Consider the following 16890-nt stretch of genomic DNA (forward strand, 5'->3'; position numbering starts at 1 on the left):
CACAATATTCAATGAAAAACAAACAATCAAAAAACAATATTTTGTTAACAGGCTGCAGTATGACTGATTACTGAAGTTGATTGAAAAAGCAGTGGCGAGGGAATCAGCCCAGATGGACATTAATCAAGCTCCCGTATTTAGCCCTTCTTTTATTGCGGTTCGACTCTTTTTCCTACAATTGGGGTAATTTTTTTTTTTTTTCATTTGCCATTGGTTTGTAAATGTCATGCAGTCGGAAACTCGCTTATCTTTCACCATCATCCTCGCTAATTAAGAAGAAAACTAAATCAGCAGTCGCGGTAGGCCAAGCGGACATGGAGGACAACACTGCGATCACTATAAAGCAATTTGAGGACATTTTGAAAACTGAACTAGCAGCAATGCACACCAAATTCGCCTCTCACATGACCAAAATCTTGAATATGTGAAAAAAGTGATCAATGAACACACTAGGCATTTGGATGCCCTCGAGCAACAAGTGATTGATCTACAAGACAGCAGCAGATGCAGTCATCTCCAGCGGCTAGAGTTACCTGAAGGGGCAGAGAAACATCTTTCCGACCTGAATTCCATCACTAGCGGACAAAGATACTGAGATCGAACATGCGCATCGAGTCTACTCCAGAGCTTCAACTGATCAATCCAAACTGCGAGTGTTTCTTTTCAAGCTGTTACGCTACAATGACAGGAATCTGATTCAAACTGAAGCAAAACGCCACAGTCCTGTAAAAACAAATGACGGTGCAATGCTGAGCTTCTTCCCTGACTTCTCTCCTGTGACTGCAAAGAAGCAGAGCTCCTTCACTATAATATGAAAGGAACTGAAAGAGGCAGGTCTGCAGACCTTTCTTCAGTATTCAGCCACACTGAAAATTGTCATAAAACACGGCAAGACTAAACTACTGTATCCTCCGGAGGAAGCGCGTCCACCACTACAACTAAACCCCAACAAACAGCACCCACATCAAACCATCACTTAACCAAACCAGATCCAGTACCAATCAACAACAAATGGACAGAACAACACCTAGAAAGGACCTCTACAGCCCTGAAAGACAGCGGAGACCAGGACATCTAGAGCCCCAGAGACAGATCCCCTGTAAAGACCTTGTCTCAGACGACCACCGGGACAAGACCACAGGAAACAGATGATTCTTCTGCACAATCTGACTTTGCTGCAGCCTGGAATTGAACTGCTGGTTTCGTCTGGTCAGAGGATAACTGGCCCCCCGATTGAGCCTGGTTTCTCCCAAGGTTTTTTCTCCATTCTGTCACCGATGGAGTTTTGGCTCCTTGCCGCTGTTGCCTATGGCTTGCTTAGATGGGGACACTTCATTTACAGAGATATCATTGACTTGATTGCAAATGATTGCACAGATACTATTTAAACTGAACTGAGCTGCATGATGACATCACTGAATTCAATGATGAACTGCCTTTAACTGTTATTTTGCATTATTGACACTGTTTTCCTAATTAATGTTGTTCAGTAGCCTTCTGTCAAGATAGCAGTTACAAACAACTAAACAAACAAAGAACACTTAAAAAAACAAAACTAGATGAGTCATTGCTAAAATGCCGGTGTTTTCTTCACTCGCTTGCTGATTGAAAAACTCTTTCTGGCAAATTCTCTCATCAGAAACAACAAAGTGCAAATACGTGTACGAATCTGTAAGATATTAATTTCACAGTGTAAACAGCTTCAGTGATTTTTTTTATTAACTTTTTATTATTTTTAACATATAACAAATAACCTAATATATCCATTCAGAATAAAACGCAAGAACAACAACAACAGACATAAAATCAATTTACATATTCCAATGAGAGAGAAAAAAAAAAGCTTCAGTGATTTTAATGGGAGATTTTGAGAGTGCTCGAACTAGGCTGTCAGTGAAAATGTTCTTTGATAATTTGGTAACTTGCAATGTTAAATTCACATTAAATATAAACACAGTCGTATTAAAAATATTTGTTATGGCATGACACCCATATTTGTTAATTAAGTAAACAGACATGTTTTTTTATGCATATTAAAAGTGAAAGTGACGTGACATACAGCCAAGTATGGTGACCATACTCAGAATACATGCTCTGCATTTAACCCATCCAGAGTGCACACACACAGCAGTGAACACACACCCGGAGCAGTGGGCAGCCATTTATGCTGCGCCGCCCGGGGAGCAGTTGGGGGTTCGGTGCCTTGCTCAAGGACACCTCAGTCGTGGTATTGTCGGCCCAAGACTCGAACCCACAACCTTAGGGTTAGGAGTCAAACTCTCTAACCACTAAGCCACGACTTCCCCCTTCCACCTTCCCTCGAATAACATTATTAGGTTACTTTGACCATCGCCCACTATAGATCATAATCTAAAAAGGTGAGAAGTAAGATATTTCATGATAATTCAGTTTGAAAAAAAATAAAAATAATAACTTGTGCCCCCTCAAAAATAATGAGTGCATGACCAGTTCACGGATTGACTAAATTTTTGTAGAAAATCTCTGACCTGGAATTCAAACTTCGATCACTACAACAGGCAAACCAACACTTTTTCTGATAGTATGACAGTTAAAATTGAAACTGTTAGGAAAGAACTTAATTTATTATATAGAAACAGAGCTGAATTTCTTATTCAAAGATTCAGACAAAACTATTATTTTCAAGGTAGCAGATCTAGCCATTTATTGGCTTTAAGACTACATAATAGCGAAAAATTTGCTAATATTACAGCCGTCAAATCTCAAACCAGTGATGTTTTGACTGGGTCTCATTTATAAACGTTGCATACGCACAAAATAGGCATAGAAATTGTGTACGCAATTTTCCACGCACATATTGGGATTTATAAAAAAATAAACTTGCAGTAAATATGTACGCACGTTACGGGCATTCAAGACCATGCGTACGCACTCTTTTTCCTGGCGTGAGAAAAGTAATGACGTAGCAACAATTTTAAAATCTGTTTTCGTTTCGATATACACTTTTATATTAAATATTCCACTCTCATTAATGGAGATAAGCACTGAAAATACATAAAGTCATTATGCAGAAGTTAAACAAAAATAATATGAATTTAGACATATTTAGTGGAATTTTGCTTGATCACTTTTCCTGTGGCATGCTGTTTTAATGACAGTGAGTTGTGCTATAGATGCACACTAATTCATCTTTAAACTAAACTGCAGATCTCATGCTATGCAAAAATATTTTAGTGAGAACAATGATCAATGACGCGCACTTTGATATTATGGCAGACTGCTGGATTCAGTGGTCGAACGGTCCATTGTCCGGTTTGAATAGGTCCAGTGATAATGGATTACTGTACAACCACAGCTGCACAGAGGTGTTGATGCCGTGTGAAGGCATCTCGACAAAATTATGAAAAATACCACTGTATTTGAAAGATACAACTTAAAGAAAATTGTAATTTGCATGTTCCCTTTCGAATGTTCACTCACATTATGTATGGGAAAACTCCTTTTTTCCTTTCTGCTGATGCCTGATTTGTTCACGTTTGTGTAGCTGCACAAACTAATGGCACTTCAGCCCGCCAAAGGGAGCGGGGCCGACAGCTATATAAGTCAGTCCATAGCGCCATTCATCAGATTATTCTCCTTCAGTGACGAGGATCATCTCTTCGCTGACTCTTCTGCAAGAAGAAGCCTTAGAAGAAGCTCCAGCTCTGCTCACCGCCGTGGAAGAAGCCGAAAAGCAGTGATGAAAAATCACTGCAAGCATCCGGCATCCGGGCAAAAGAGCAAATTTCCTAAAGAGAAAATTTTCAGCGCACGTTGCTTCAAATGTTGCGGCGCGAGTGTGGTTAGTGCAAGGGACTCTTGCACGATGAAGACGGGCACAGCGAGTGCGCCGTCTGCCTCGGTCAAGCCCACGCAGAGGCTGCGCTCGCTGGTGGCTCGTGCTCTTTTTCGAGAGCATGAGCCTTTCCCATCTACACTCGCAGATATCCCCTCCACCAGGCCCTCCCGTCTTTTTCCTCCCCTAAGAGGAAAAAACAGCGTGGCAGCGGATCTTTTCTAGCGGGCTCGGGCAGTGTCAAGTCGGCTCGGCGCCTGCGTGCCCCGCCCTCCCTGCATCCTCTCACACCGGTGTGCTTCTCGCATGAGGACCAGCACCCCTCTTCAGCTGCGAGCGGGCTGGTCTCATTCGGCACATCCGAAGAGGACATCGTCATTGATGACATCACCACCGACAACTCTGTATCCTTGCCGGCGTCAGGAACGAAGGATTAGCCTGATTCCAGCAAGGAGCCCGAAGCAGCCCCTCCCCCTCAAGTGCCGAGGCCAAAGCCAGATGCCGAGCTAATCCGCGTCCTCACGAAGGCCATGGAGGATCTGGGCCTCGAGTGGTCGGCTCCAGACGAGCCCGCCCACAACTTACTGTATGAATGGTTCCTGTCAGAGACCCACCAGCAATCCTCCTGTCAGCACCCAGCCCCAAAGGGCCATGCAGCGTATCCATCTAAGCCCTGCAGGACCACCTCGGCCATTGCCAACAGGGCTTATGCAGCAGCCGGACAGGCCGGTTCAGCACTGCACACAATGGCGATCCTTCAAGTGTTACATGCCAAACTTCTCCATAATATGGATGAGTCTGGCGGATGTGTTAATGATGTGAGTGCAGGTACAACTGCAGGAGAAATGGCTTGTAGGAGATGAGATGGAACAGGATCAAGCGGACAAGGATGATTAGAAAGGATAAGTTTGGAGACTTCGGTCTCTGATTATCTGATATTTATCTGAACTGCTTTAATTAAATAACCCTTCTCGAGCTCTTAGATTTGGTAGTCTTAGATCTGCTCACTGTCATCTGGTATGACAATCTCTCCAGAATTATCACCAAAAGCAAGCACCTTCAATCAATCAACACCTCACAAAGGCATCCTATATACTAAAATAACCTGCTAGAAAAACACTTTAAAAGGGTCATATGATGCGATTTCAAGTTTTCCTTTCTCTTTGGAGTGTTACAAGCTGTTTGTGAATAGATAAGATCTCTAAAGCTGCAAAGACTAAAGTCTCAAACCCAAAGAGATATTCTTTATAAAAGTTAAGACTTGTCTACGCCCTCCTAAAACGCCTAGTTTAAACACGCCCCCACATGTCTACGTCACAATGTGGGAATATTTGCATAACGCCGCTCAAATGTTCACGCAAAGAAAGAAGGTGTAACTTTGATTCTCACTGTTGCCGCCGTTTCATTGCGAAAGCAAAAATACTTTGTTTGGCCTTCCAAAAGAGGACACAACTAGAAATCAGTGCTTAAGTTGTATTTACAACACTGTTCCAGAACAGTTCAACCCAAATATTTAGGAGGTTTCTTGATCCTGGGAGAGAATATTACAATGCCGGCGCTTCTGTCTCACAGTCTGTAAGTACATTTACATATGTAAAGGATTTGCCACTGATGATTCAAACGAGAGTTTTGAGCAGTGTAGAGTAGCAGTTCTCAATTCCAGTCCTCGCGCCCCCGTTCGGCATATTTTGTATGTTTCTCTTATGGCTTCAGACGTTTGTTCTATTCGAACGTAAGTGCCCTGCAAAGTGGACATCACAGGATATTCCGCCATGATTCCAGATCGAAGCGAACATATATGTTCCATTCAAAGTGCATGGAGTTTGTCTTCCCGCGCAATATTTAAATAAGTCTGCAGAGAATGGCCGGGTGCAAGGTCAACCTGAAGTGGTGGGTTTTCTTTTGAGCATTTTCAGTTGCGGGAAATTTTACAAATCAAAGATAAGTGTAGGAGTCTTCATTAGTGCTCCACATGGGTGTTCTCCATCTTTTTTTCTGACTGTTCATGAAGAGGGGGCAGTGTTTTGCATGATGTTGACCTGAATGCAGACACGATGGCTGGATTGTGTTTACATTACAATGAGATCCGATCACCTACTACCTCTGGACCAGGACACACTGATCGGATAACATTCCGATAAGAAGAGCGTTTATACTTGTCTTTTCAATGTGTATGTGGACAACATCCAGATACAGGTCACATGTTAATGCCAAGGGTAAACGCAGCCAAAGAGAGATATGCAAAATATGCAGAACTGGGGGGGGGGGGGGGGGGGGTGCGAGGACTGGAATTGTGAACCACTGGTGTAGAGTAGAGTCACAGAAGTCAGTTAATTCTCACCTAGACTCTTTCACCTAGATATCACACCATAGAGACTGTGTCTGTTCCCCAGGCTAGAAAATACAAAAAATGTCCAAACCAATTTAAGAGCAACAATTTAATTGAGGTTCAACAAATAAAAAACAGATGCAATACGAATAAACAAATGATAAAGCTTGGCTTATTGAATATCGGGTCCCTTTCTACGAAAGCACTTTTTGTAAATAATACGATCACTGATCATAATCTAGATGCACTCTGTTTGACAGAAACCTGGCTAAAACCTGATGATTACATTATTTTAAATGAGTCTACACCCCAAGATTACTGTTATAAACATGAGCCACGTCCAAAAAGTAAAGGGGGAGGTGTTGCTTCAATTTATAACAATGTTTTCAGGATTTCTCAGAGGGCAGGCTTCAAGTATAACTCGTTTGAAGTATTGGTGCTTAATATAACATTATCCAGAGAAACAAATGTTAATGATAAATCCCCTGTGATGTTTGTACTGGCTACTGTATACAGGCCACCAGGGCACCATACAGACTCAATTAAACAATCACAAAATCATACATCCTATTAAGTTCACACTTTTTTTTAAAGTGCTATATAAATAAAGATGACTTGACTTGACTAGAGCTTGTTGTTTGTCATTTCTCCGATCACAAATGCAGACATGGTTTTATGTTTACACGGCGCGATGCAATGCTACACGTAAAAACACAGAATAAGTCATTATAATTCGTAATTATGTCCTGACTGGATGCAACAAATGGCTCATTTGTAGTGGGTTTTATTGTTTTTGTCTCATCGCGTCGGTGTTCTGACTGGGACACGCATCAAAGTATGACAAGGGGCGTAACATTTCCTTCAGACGCTTGAGGCATTCAGCCAATCACAAAACACTGGATAGCTGGCAGATCAGAGCACACCTCACTTTTCAGAATGATGAGCTTTGTAAAAAATGACACATTTCAGAGACAGGGCATAGAGGAGAAACAATAATGTATAGTATGTGGAAAATTTGTTTTTTTGTATTTTTTTTTAAACCTTAAACTGCATAAACATTTCATTACAGCAAATACACAAAATAATGTTCTTTTTAGCAACGTCATATGACCCGTTTAAATTTACTGGTGTTCATTTGCTCTTCAGCTTTACCTGGCTCAAACCTCAATGCACATCAATGACTATAAATTATTTGAAAATCCTATTCCTTTCTTGATAAATTAAACATCTAGCAGTTGTTTCTCATAATATTTTCTTTAACCTTATGTATCAATCAATACATGTTTAATTGTTATCATGATTATTGCATAACCCCTCCTTCAAGTACTCATTTAATTGAACACAGGAAAACCCTTCAGGTTTCCTTGTAAACCAGATGGTTTAAAACCTAGGTTTAGGTGTGGGGTTAGGGTAAGGGGATAGAAAATACAGTTCGTACAGAACAAAAATCCAATACTCATATCCCCATAAACCACAAACAACAAAGACCAACTTTATTTTTTATAACCCTAACCCTATATTATAATAAAACTTGTTTTTTGAGCTTGGTCCTGAACATACTCAGTTGGAACTCACCACCTTCGTAATAGTGTTGTGACGACTCGTCAAAGGATCTCTCATAATTCTGCTCCTCATAGGAAGACTGCTGATAGGAATAATCCCCATGACCTGTTGAAAAAAGACATAATAGTATACACCTACAGGGAAAAAAACAAAAGTGGAACAAGTTGCCCTTGCAGCTCATGGTTCATTAAACTAACATTTTTTGGAAGCAATAAATAAATAAATACAAAATAGTGTGCCGGACTTTGCATTTCAACTAAGCTTTCTCTTGATCAAGCACCCGTTTAACAGATTTTTGGATGTGTGCATCCTACTTTGAATTGACATACAAACTCACACAAAAGAAAACAGAAGCCTCAAATGACCAGTCTTTTAGCCCAGCAACAACAAAGCAAGGAAGAAAGGGCAAATCTGAAATTTCAGCACACCAAAAAAAAAAAAAAAAAACGGCAATGAAGACTTGTTAAAAGCTTGTTCTCAAGTCTGTTTTAGTCATATTTTTATGGGGGGAAAAAAGGTATTACAGATTCAGAAGATTCAGAGATAAACGTAAATAGAAACAGGGTTGTGATGTGATGTGATATGAAATGAATGAATGAATGAATGAAGAAAATTTCTGGATGAGAGCTTGGTTACCATCCGAGTAATACTGTTGGCTAACAGGCTCGCTGGAGCTCTGAGTGTGTCCATACTGCTCTCCGTAGAACTCCTCCTGGCCCATGTACTGCGGGGCTGATCCTGTAAGACAGGCGACACCAGGGTTGATTAAGCAGCCGATCTGACAGCAGCTTCAGAAGAATGGACTGGGGAGGTTTTGGGCTTTTCTGAAGGGAGAGAAAGTGGTCTAGCTGTCTGTGTCTGTTGTGTACTAAATATATTGCAGCCGAAGCAGCAGGCAAAAGATATTTTGGGAACTTTCTAAATTCAAGATGAGTGTGTTGTCAGCAGTGTTGGGTATAGTTACTTTGGAAAGTAGTTAGTTAGGTTACAACGTTACCATCAATTAAAAGTAATCAGTTATGATACAGCGTTACCTATTCATAAAAGTAACGCGTTAGAGTACTCATGCGTTACCAAAAATTAAAAGCCGTTTGCAGCGGCTCACACATGACAGACACAGCCCCGGGCCCCTTTAAATGCACCTAGAAGTCGTGACTCCCGACAATGAATAACGTCAGTCATCCGACTAAATTAACACTGCAGGATAACAATAACAGGAAAGACAGTCAGCAATAGGCTATTCCACATGGCGTTTTATTTATTTATTATCACAGAACATATTATTAATCAAAATGCTTTGGAGCTGGTGCACCACCGTCGTCCTCCTCAGCAGGCTTTGCTACCAGAGTGCTAGATTGGTGTTTGGATGCGAGACGTTTTTTTAAATTTGAGGTAGAATTTTTGGCGGTCGACAGAAGCTTTTCACCAACGCAGAGTGTGCATTTTACCGTTATGTTCCTTTTCTTTTTCGTTGACAAATTGAAAATAATGTGCGTACTTCCATAAACCAAACGCTGTCCTCTCTGCCATCTTGCCGGGAGTTCGAAAAAAAACCCACACACACACAGGGTCAGGCACAGGGCACAGACGTATCACAGCCATTGACTTTACGATCACAGAGCTTCGGCTCCGCTGATACATCCGCAGGTGGCACAGTAGACCTAGGCCTACTGTCTGACAAAAAGCAGGCTGCAGTCGGGATTTTTTTCCTTTCCTTAAAATAACGATTATTTTTTTTTCAAAAAATAAACGAAGTTACTGATTACTTACGCATGAAACTAACGCGTTAAGTTACACATTTCAGGAAAAAAGTAATTAGAGTACTCTAACGCGTTACTTTGTAACGCGTTACCCACAACACTGGTTGTCAGTGTTCTTGAAATGAATAAATCTGGATGCGAATCCTTAATAAGACTTATGTGTAAGCAAGAAAACTTAATTTACATCAGTATAAAAATGATGCCCAAGTCATAACTTCTCACTCCAAACGATGAGGAAAAAGAGAAAAAAAGGGGGAATGATATGAAATGTAGATTCATGATCTGTGCTTTGCATGTCGCAATAAATCATTTCATATTTCTTTTTAAATAACATTATTATTATTATTCTTTCTTTAAAGGGGTCTTTGGATGCTCATTTTCTACAAGTTGATATGATTATTTAAGTTCTTAATGAAAAGTCTGTAACATACTTTGGTTAAAATTTTTCAATGGTAGTGTAAAAAACACACATTTTACCTTGTTAAAATCAGCTCTTTCCACAGCAACCCATTTTGTTGCATTTCCCTTTAAATGTTAATGAGCTCTGCTCTCTTCTGTGGGGTGACAAGCCATCCTGTTTACTTTAGCTACATTTAGCCATGAAACTTAATAACTAGCACATTATTAGGAAAGGCGATTTGCAAAGATTCATAAAAAACCCTTATACTCACTTCTTCTGTAGGTGTAGCTGGATCACAAATGATTCACGCAAACATAAATGCATTTAGGTACATCGGGGGCGCATTCCCTTCAAAAACGAAAGTAACGTTAATCCACTGCGTCTTCAGTAGCTTAGATGTCGGGAGTAAATGATGACTGCTATGTTCATTATTATATCCAACAACAAAGCACCAAGATCTCTTAGGTGACATTCTTGTCTATGTCCCTGCTCTGGCACTGAAACAATGGCAATCAGACTGTTACAGCTCACTCAGGGCAGGTCTAAGGTAAGACGGCAGTGTCAATCAACAATCGTGGGAGGGGCCTGGGTCTGTGTGACATCACACAGCCAAGAATCAGAGAATGGCTTGATTTGAAAAAGGAGATATTATTTATAGAGAATAAATAATAAAAATGGATTTTTATCATTATAGAGTGGTTGTGTACACACACTGCTAACACACATTTATGTTCAAAAAACATGTAAAAGTGAGTTTTGCATCCAATGACCCCTTTAATAAATAAATTAATACATGTATGGATCTATGGAGTACTAGTGGTAGTGTGCAGAAACTCCAGATATCACTACATCCTTTCAAACATAATCCAAATTATACATAACATGTAACAGTAATATCCAAATGACACTAAAGCCCAGTGTCACGAATTCAGCCTCTGTGGTTCCTCTCGACCAGCACCAGAGGGAAACCTCGCCGGAGTATTAATTTCTCCACGGACTTCATTTCCCATGACCTGATGACACGATGGCGCTGATTACAGTGCACCTGTTTCTCATTCCCCTGGGACTATTGAAGCACCGCGCACACACACACACACACACACACACACACACACACACACACACACACACACTAACAAACACAACTCATTCTATTTTGTTGTACAAAATACGATCATTAAACGGTTATGCTGCCTCAGAAACCTGTCTGGAATCAGTTTCATGAGGTGCCTTTGTACAAAAACGCTGCCTGCAAAGTCATTGCCTGATAAGTAGGGATGGGTGATATGGCAAAATATCATGTTTTTCAGAAATATCAGGATTCACGATTTTATCACGATTCTTTGTCATGTTGGTTTTACTATTTTGCAAGTTGCCTGAGCATTACAGCCAAACTAATTTCCCTATTATAAAGACAAAGCCTTTCAAGGTAACAAAATATAAAAAATGAATAGTGATTATTTAGGCTAAATTAGGTGAAGAGAAAAATCTTTTATTAAAAATAAGAACAAAGATACACATTACAAATACACATAATATACAAATAAAACAAACTGTGTTTTATTTTTAGGTACAATAGGTGTATTTAGCAGGAGCATTCAAGAAATCGAATGAACAAATATAAGAATAAAACACTAATATAGTTGCTTTAATAGGAAGCAATCTATGTAAAGTTCTTCAGTCAAAAATAGTGGGTGATTCTTCTCTTTGTGTTTTGTTGTTTTATTAACATCATAGCAATATTTTACACAAAAACTTTAATTCTGTCATCTGTCTGTCAATTCTGTCAAAGTGTTTTACTTTTATACCATCATTTACTCACTCAAAAGTTGTTTTGAACATGAATGAGTTTCTCTCTTTTGCTGAACATAAATGCTATTTTGAAGAACATGGAAAACAAAACTGGTCCACAGTGACATAGTATTTTTTCCTACTATCAAAGTCAATGTGGACCAGCTACTGTTTGGTTACCCACATTCTTCAAAATATCTTCTTTTGTGTTCAGCACAAGAAAGAAATTAATAGCTGCAGGTTTGGGACAACATGTGGATAAATAATGACAGAATTGGTTTTTTTTTTTTTTTTAGGGTGAACTATCACTTTAATGACAGTTGGCAGCACGTTTAGTACTGTCCTTTTAAGACCTGCACGAGGTAATAAACACGGCAGTTAGGAACTTAGGTGTGCTATTTGATAGCAATCTTTCCTTAGAAAGCCACGATTCTAGCATTTGTAAAACTGCATTTTTCCATCTCAAAAATATATCTAAATTACAGCCTATGCTCTCAATGTCAAATGCAGAAATGTTAATCCATGCGTTTATGACCTCAAGGTTAGACTATTGTAATGCTCTATTGGGTGGTTGTTCTGCACGCTTAGTAAACAAACTCCAGTTAGTCCAAAATGCAGCAGCTAGAGTTCTTACTAGAACCAGGAAGTATGACCATATTAGCCCGGTCCTGTCAACACTGCACTGGCTCCCTATCAAACATCGTATAGATTTTAAAATCTTGCTTATTACTTATAAAGCCCTGAATGGTTTAGCACCTCAGTATTTGAACGAGCTCTTGTTACATTATAGTCCTCCACGTCCGCTCCGTTCTCAAAACTCTTGCAATTTGATAATACCTAGAATATCAAAGTCAACTGCGGGCGGCAGATCCTTCTCCTATTTAGCGCCCAAACTCTGGAATAACCTACCTAACATTGTTCGGGAGGCAGACACACTCTTTAACCTGGCTTACACATAACATACTAATACACTTCTAATATCCAAATCCGTTAAAGGATTTTTAGGCTGCATTAATTAGGTAAACCAGAACCGGGAACACTTCCCATAACACCCGATGTACTTGCTACATCACTAGAAGAATGGCATCTACGCTAATATTGGTCTGTTTCTCTCTTGTTCCAAGGTCACCGTAGCCACCAGATCCAGTCTGTATCCAAGTCAGAAGGTCACTGCAGTCACCCGGATCCAGTATGTATCCAGCCCAGATGGTGGATCAGCACCTAGAAAGGATCTCTACAGCCCTGAAAGACAGCGGAGACCAGGACAACTAGAGCCCCAGATACAGATCCCCTGTAAAGACCTCGTCTCAGACGACCACCGGGACAAGACCACAGGAAACAGATGATTCTTCTGCACAATCTGACTTTGCTGCAGCCTGGAATTGAACTGCTGGTTTCGTCTGGTCAGAGGAGAACTGCCCTCCGTCTGAGCCTGGTTTCTCCCAAGGTTTTTTCTCCATTCTGTCACCGATGGAGTTTTGGTTCCTTGCGGCTGTCGCCTCTGGCTTGCTTAGTTGGGGACACTTCATTAAGTTTTTAAGCTTTTAAGTTAAATAACTTTTTTCTTATAACAAAAATAACTGAACATTTAAATACAATAAAGCAATACAAAAAATATATTTACAGTTAAAAATTTTACACCGATTAAAGTGCAAAAGAACTTTAAAGACCCATATATCACTTTACAATAAGACCTCATTAGTTAACCTTAGTTAATGCATTAACATTCACAATGAGCAATAGCTACATTTGCTACAGAAGTTATTAATCTTCGTTAAAAAATACAAGTCTTAGCTCATGTTAGCTCATTAAATAACACAGCTGCAACTTTCGATTTTAACAATGTGTTATTAAATATTGGAATACCTAAGATTAATGAATGTTCAGAAGAATTTTTCATTGGCAGTTTGTTAACTAATGAAGCCCTAATGTAAAGTGTGAATGGACAATAAAGAATCAAAACACTTTCAAACAATATCTAGGACATGTTATAGTCCAGATTAAAATGTATGGAAATATATAAATATTATTTTAGATTATTTAAATGTTTAGAAAGTAGCAGCTGCTTTTATTTATGGGGTTTCCAGGGTAAGGGCTGCATTTTCTGCAGTTTAGCGCCATCTGCTGTCAGAGAGTGAATGTGCTTTTATTCAGCGCGTCTCTCACGTGTTTCTCCATGTGCTTCTCGTGCGTGCTTGTTTACATCAGAGTTCACACGTGTCTTTAAAGCAGCATACAGCGGTGTTGTGCATTTTGACCAGTTGATGGGAAAAGTATTCTTAAAATGCATTTCAAATTCTGAATAATTTGTAATATATAATTATACTCGGTATTTGGAAGTGCCCACGATAACAATATCGTGCATATTCATTACCGCGATATATCACAATACCGAATACCGGCACAAGTCTACTACTAACACTCGGAGAGCATGCACTGGAGGCACAGGCCTATCCTAATAATCTACAGCCTGTCCCTCTGACCTCTACTACTTTACTCTCTATTCCAGTTGGTCTCTGGAACTGCCAGTCTGCTGTTAACCTGTTAGCCAGCACCCCCCATTATGGGACTCACAGCTGAAAATGCCCTACCTAACTTCAAATTGCAACAGTTCCTTACTTCAGTGTGCTACACACACAATTTTGGTGTCTTTGGAAAGAAGTCCCTTTGGGCTTTACTTTTCACCAGAGTTGATAATGCTCAAAAAGATTAAAAGTTATAGACACTGAAGTGCTTTGAAGTGCTATGTCTAGCTTTTCGTCGCAACCCACACTCACTCTCTCCCTCTCGCTTATCCTCTATGGTTTCATCCTCACTTCCTTCACCCTCTCAGTTTTCAACACTGGACATGAACAGTGCTACTGACATTTTGCTCCACTCTAACCTCTTGCTTGGAAAACTTTTGCCCACTGTCATCCAGGCCAGCACACACCACCCCATCTGCCCTCTGGCTGTCTGATGTGCTCTGTGAACATCACTCTAAACTCAGGGCTGCAGAGAGGAAATGGCGAAAATCAAGAAACTCTACCGATCTCAGTGTGTATCAGTCACTCCTCTCTTCCTTCTCTGCAAATGTCTTAACTGCTAAAACAACATACTACCGCAACAAAATTAACAACTGTTCTGACTCTCGCACACTTTTCAAAACTTTCTCTTCTCCTCTTTGTCCTCCTCCCCCTCCTTCATCAACTCTTAAAGCTGATGACTTTCAAGTTTTCTACACAAATAAGACAAGAGCTATCAATGACCAATTCTCCACACCGCAGACTGATGATAACTTCATAATGACTAATACACACTCTCCTCCTCCTCTCCACTCTCGGAGATGGACGTTTCCAAACTTATCCTTTCCAATCATCCTACTACTTGTCCATTTGATCCTATCCCCACTCACCTCCTTCAGGCCACTTCTTCTTCAGTCATACCTTCACTTACTCACATTATCAACACCTCTCTTCACTCTGGTACATTTCCCACAGCATTTAAGTAGGCTTGGGTAAGCCCACTGCTTAAGAAAACAGCACTTTTATAAAACTACAGACAGGTATCCCTTCTTCCATTCATTGCAAAGACACTTGAGCAAGTTGTGTTCAACCAACTCTGTTTCTTGTACAGAACAACCTCCTGGACAGCAACCAATCTAGCTTCAAAAGTGGCCACTCAACTGAGTCTGCCCTGCTCTCGGTTACTGAAGCCCTGCGACTGGCAAGAGCAGTTTCCAAATCCTCAGTACTCATCTTGCTGGATCTATCTGCTACTTTTGGCAGTTAACAACCAGATTCTCCTGTCCATCCTCAGAAAGATGGCATCTCTGGAACCGCATTCCTGTGGTTTAAGTCCTTCCTACCAGGTAGGTCCTTCAGGGTGTCTTGGAGGGGTGACGTTTCTAAGTCACAACTTCTTGCTACTGGGGTTCCTCAAGGCTCAGTGCTTGGACCACTTCTCTTCTCCATCTACATGATGTCATTAGGATCTGCCATTCAGAAGCATGGCTTTTCTTATCACTGCTATGCTGATGACACTCAACTCTACTTCTCATTCCAACCAGATGATCCGACGGTAGCTGCTCGCATTGCACCCTGTCTGAGAGACATTAATTAGGAAAACAGTGAATAATGCAAAATGATAGTTAAAGAAAGTTCCTCATTGAATTCAGTGATGTCATCATTCAGCTCAGTTCAGTTTAAATAATATCTGTGCAATCATTTGCAATCAAGTCAACGATATTGCTGTAAATGAAGTGTCCCCAACTAAGCAAGCCAGAGGTGACAGCGGCAAGGAACCAAAACTCCATCGGTGACAGAATGGAGAAAAAAAAGTTCTCCTCTGAAAAAAGTTATCCTCTGGCTAGATGAAACCAGCAATTCAATTCCAGGCTGCAGCAAAGTCAGATTGTGCAGAGGAATCATCTGTTTCCTGTGGTCTTGTCCCGGTGGTCGTCTGAGACAAGGTCTTTACAGGGGATCTGTATCTGCAGCTCATCTAGTTGTCCTGGTCTCTGCTCTCTTTCAAGGCTGTAGAGGTCCTTTCTAGGTGCTGATCCACCATCTGGACTGGATCCGGGTGACTGCATTGACCATCTTATCTGGATACAGACTGGAACTGGTGGCTACAGTGACTTTGGAATAGGAGAGAAACAGACTAATATTAGTGTAGATGCCATTCTTCTAACGATGTAGCAAGTACATCGGGTGTTATGGGAAGTGTTCCCGGTTCACCTAATTAATGCAGCCTAAAAATCCTTTAACGGATTTGGATATTAGAAGCGTATTAGTGTGTTATGTATAAGCAAGGTTAAAGAGATAGGTCTTTAATCTAGATTTAAACTGTAAGAGTGTGTTTGCCTCCCGAACAATGTAAGGTAGTTTATTCCAGAGTTTAGGTGCTAAATAGGAAAAGGATCTGCCACCCGCAGTTGACTTTTATATTTTAGGTAATATCAAATTGCCAGAGTTTTGTGAACACAGTGGTCATGGAGGACTATAATGTAACATGAGCTTGTTCAAATACTGAAGTGCTAAACCATTCAGGGCTTTATAAGTAATAAGCAAAATTTTAAAATCTATACGATGTTTGATAGGGAGCCAGTGCAGTGTTCACAGAACCGGGCCAATATGGTCATACTTCCTGGTTCTAGTAAGAACTCTAGCTGCTGCATTTTGGACTAGCTGGAGTTTGTTTACTAAGCATGCAGAACAACCACCCAATAAAGCATTACAATAATCTAAATTTG

The 16890-nt window shown here is 40.3% G+C and overlaps 1 protein-coding gene across 9 annotated transcripts in view; it reads right to left on the reverse strand.

The window, feature by feature from the left end:
- LOC109073185 (calcium-responsive transactivator-like) overlaps positions 1-16890 on the reverse strand; it is a 91587-nt gene that overhangs the window by 12102 nt on the left and 62595 nt on the right. For 5 of the 9 annotated variants that reach the window (XM_042750127.1, XM_042750126.1, XM_042750121.1 and 2 more), the window contains 2 exons: positions 8343-8444; positions 7719-7811 (listed from right to left, as the gene is read on the reverse strand). The exons of 1 other annotated variant lie outside the window; for it this stretch is intronic. In XM_042750127.1, the coding sequence (XP_042606061.1) occupies positions 7719-7811; positions 8343-8444 (195 nt within the window). The remainder of the gene's footprint in view (positions 1-7718; positions 7812-8342; positions 8445-16890) is intronic. 3 more of the 9 variants (XM_042750122.1, XM_042750125.1, XM_042750124.1) reach the window with 3 other exon arrangements.

Source organism: Cyprinus carpio, chromosome B23 (assembly GCF_018340385.1).
Source record: "Cyprinus carpio isolate SPL01 chromosome B23, ASM1834038v1, whole genome shotgun sequence".
Taxonomy (NCBI): Eukaryota; Metazoa; Chordata; class Actinopteri; order Cypriniformes; family Cyprinidae; genus Cyprinus; species Cyprinus carpio.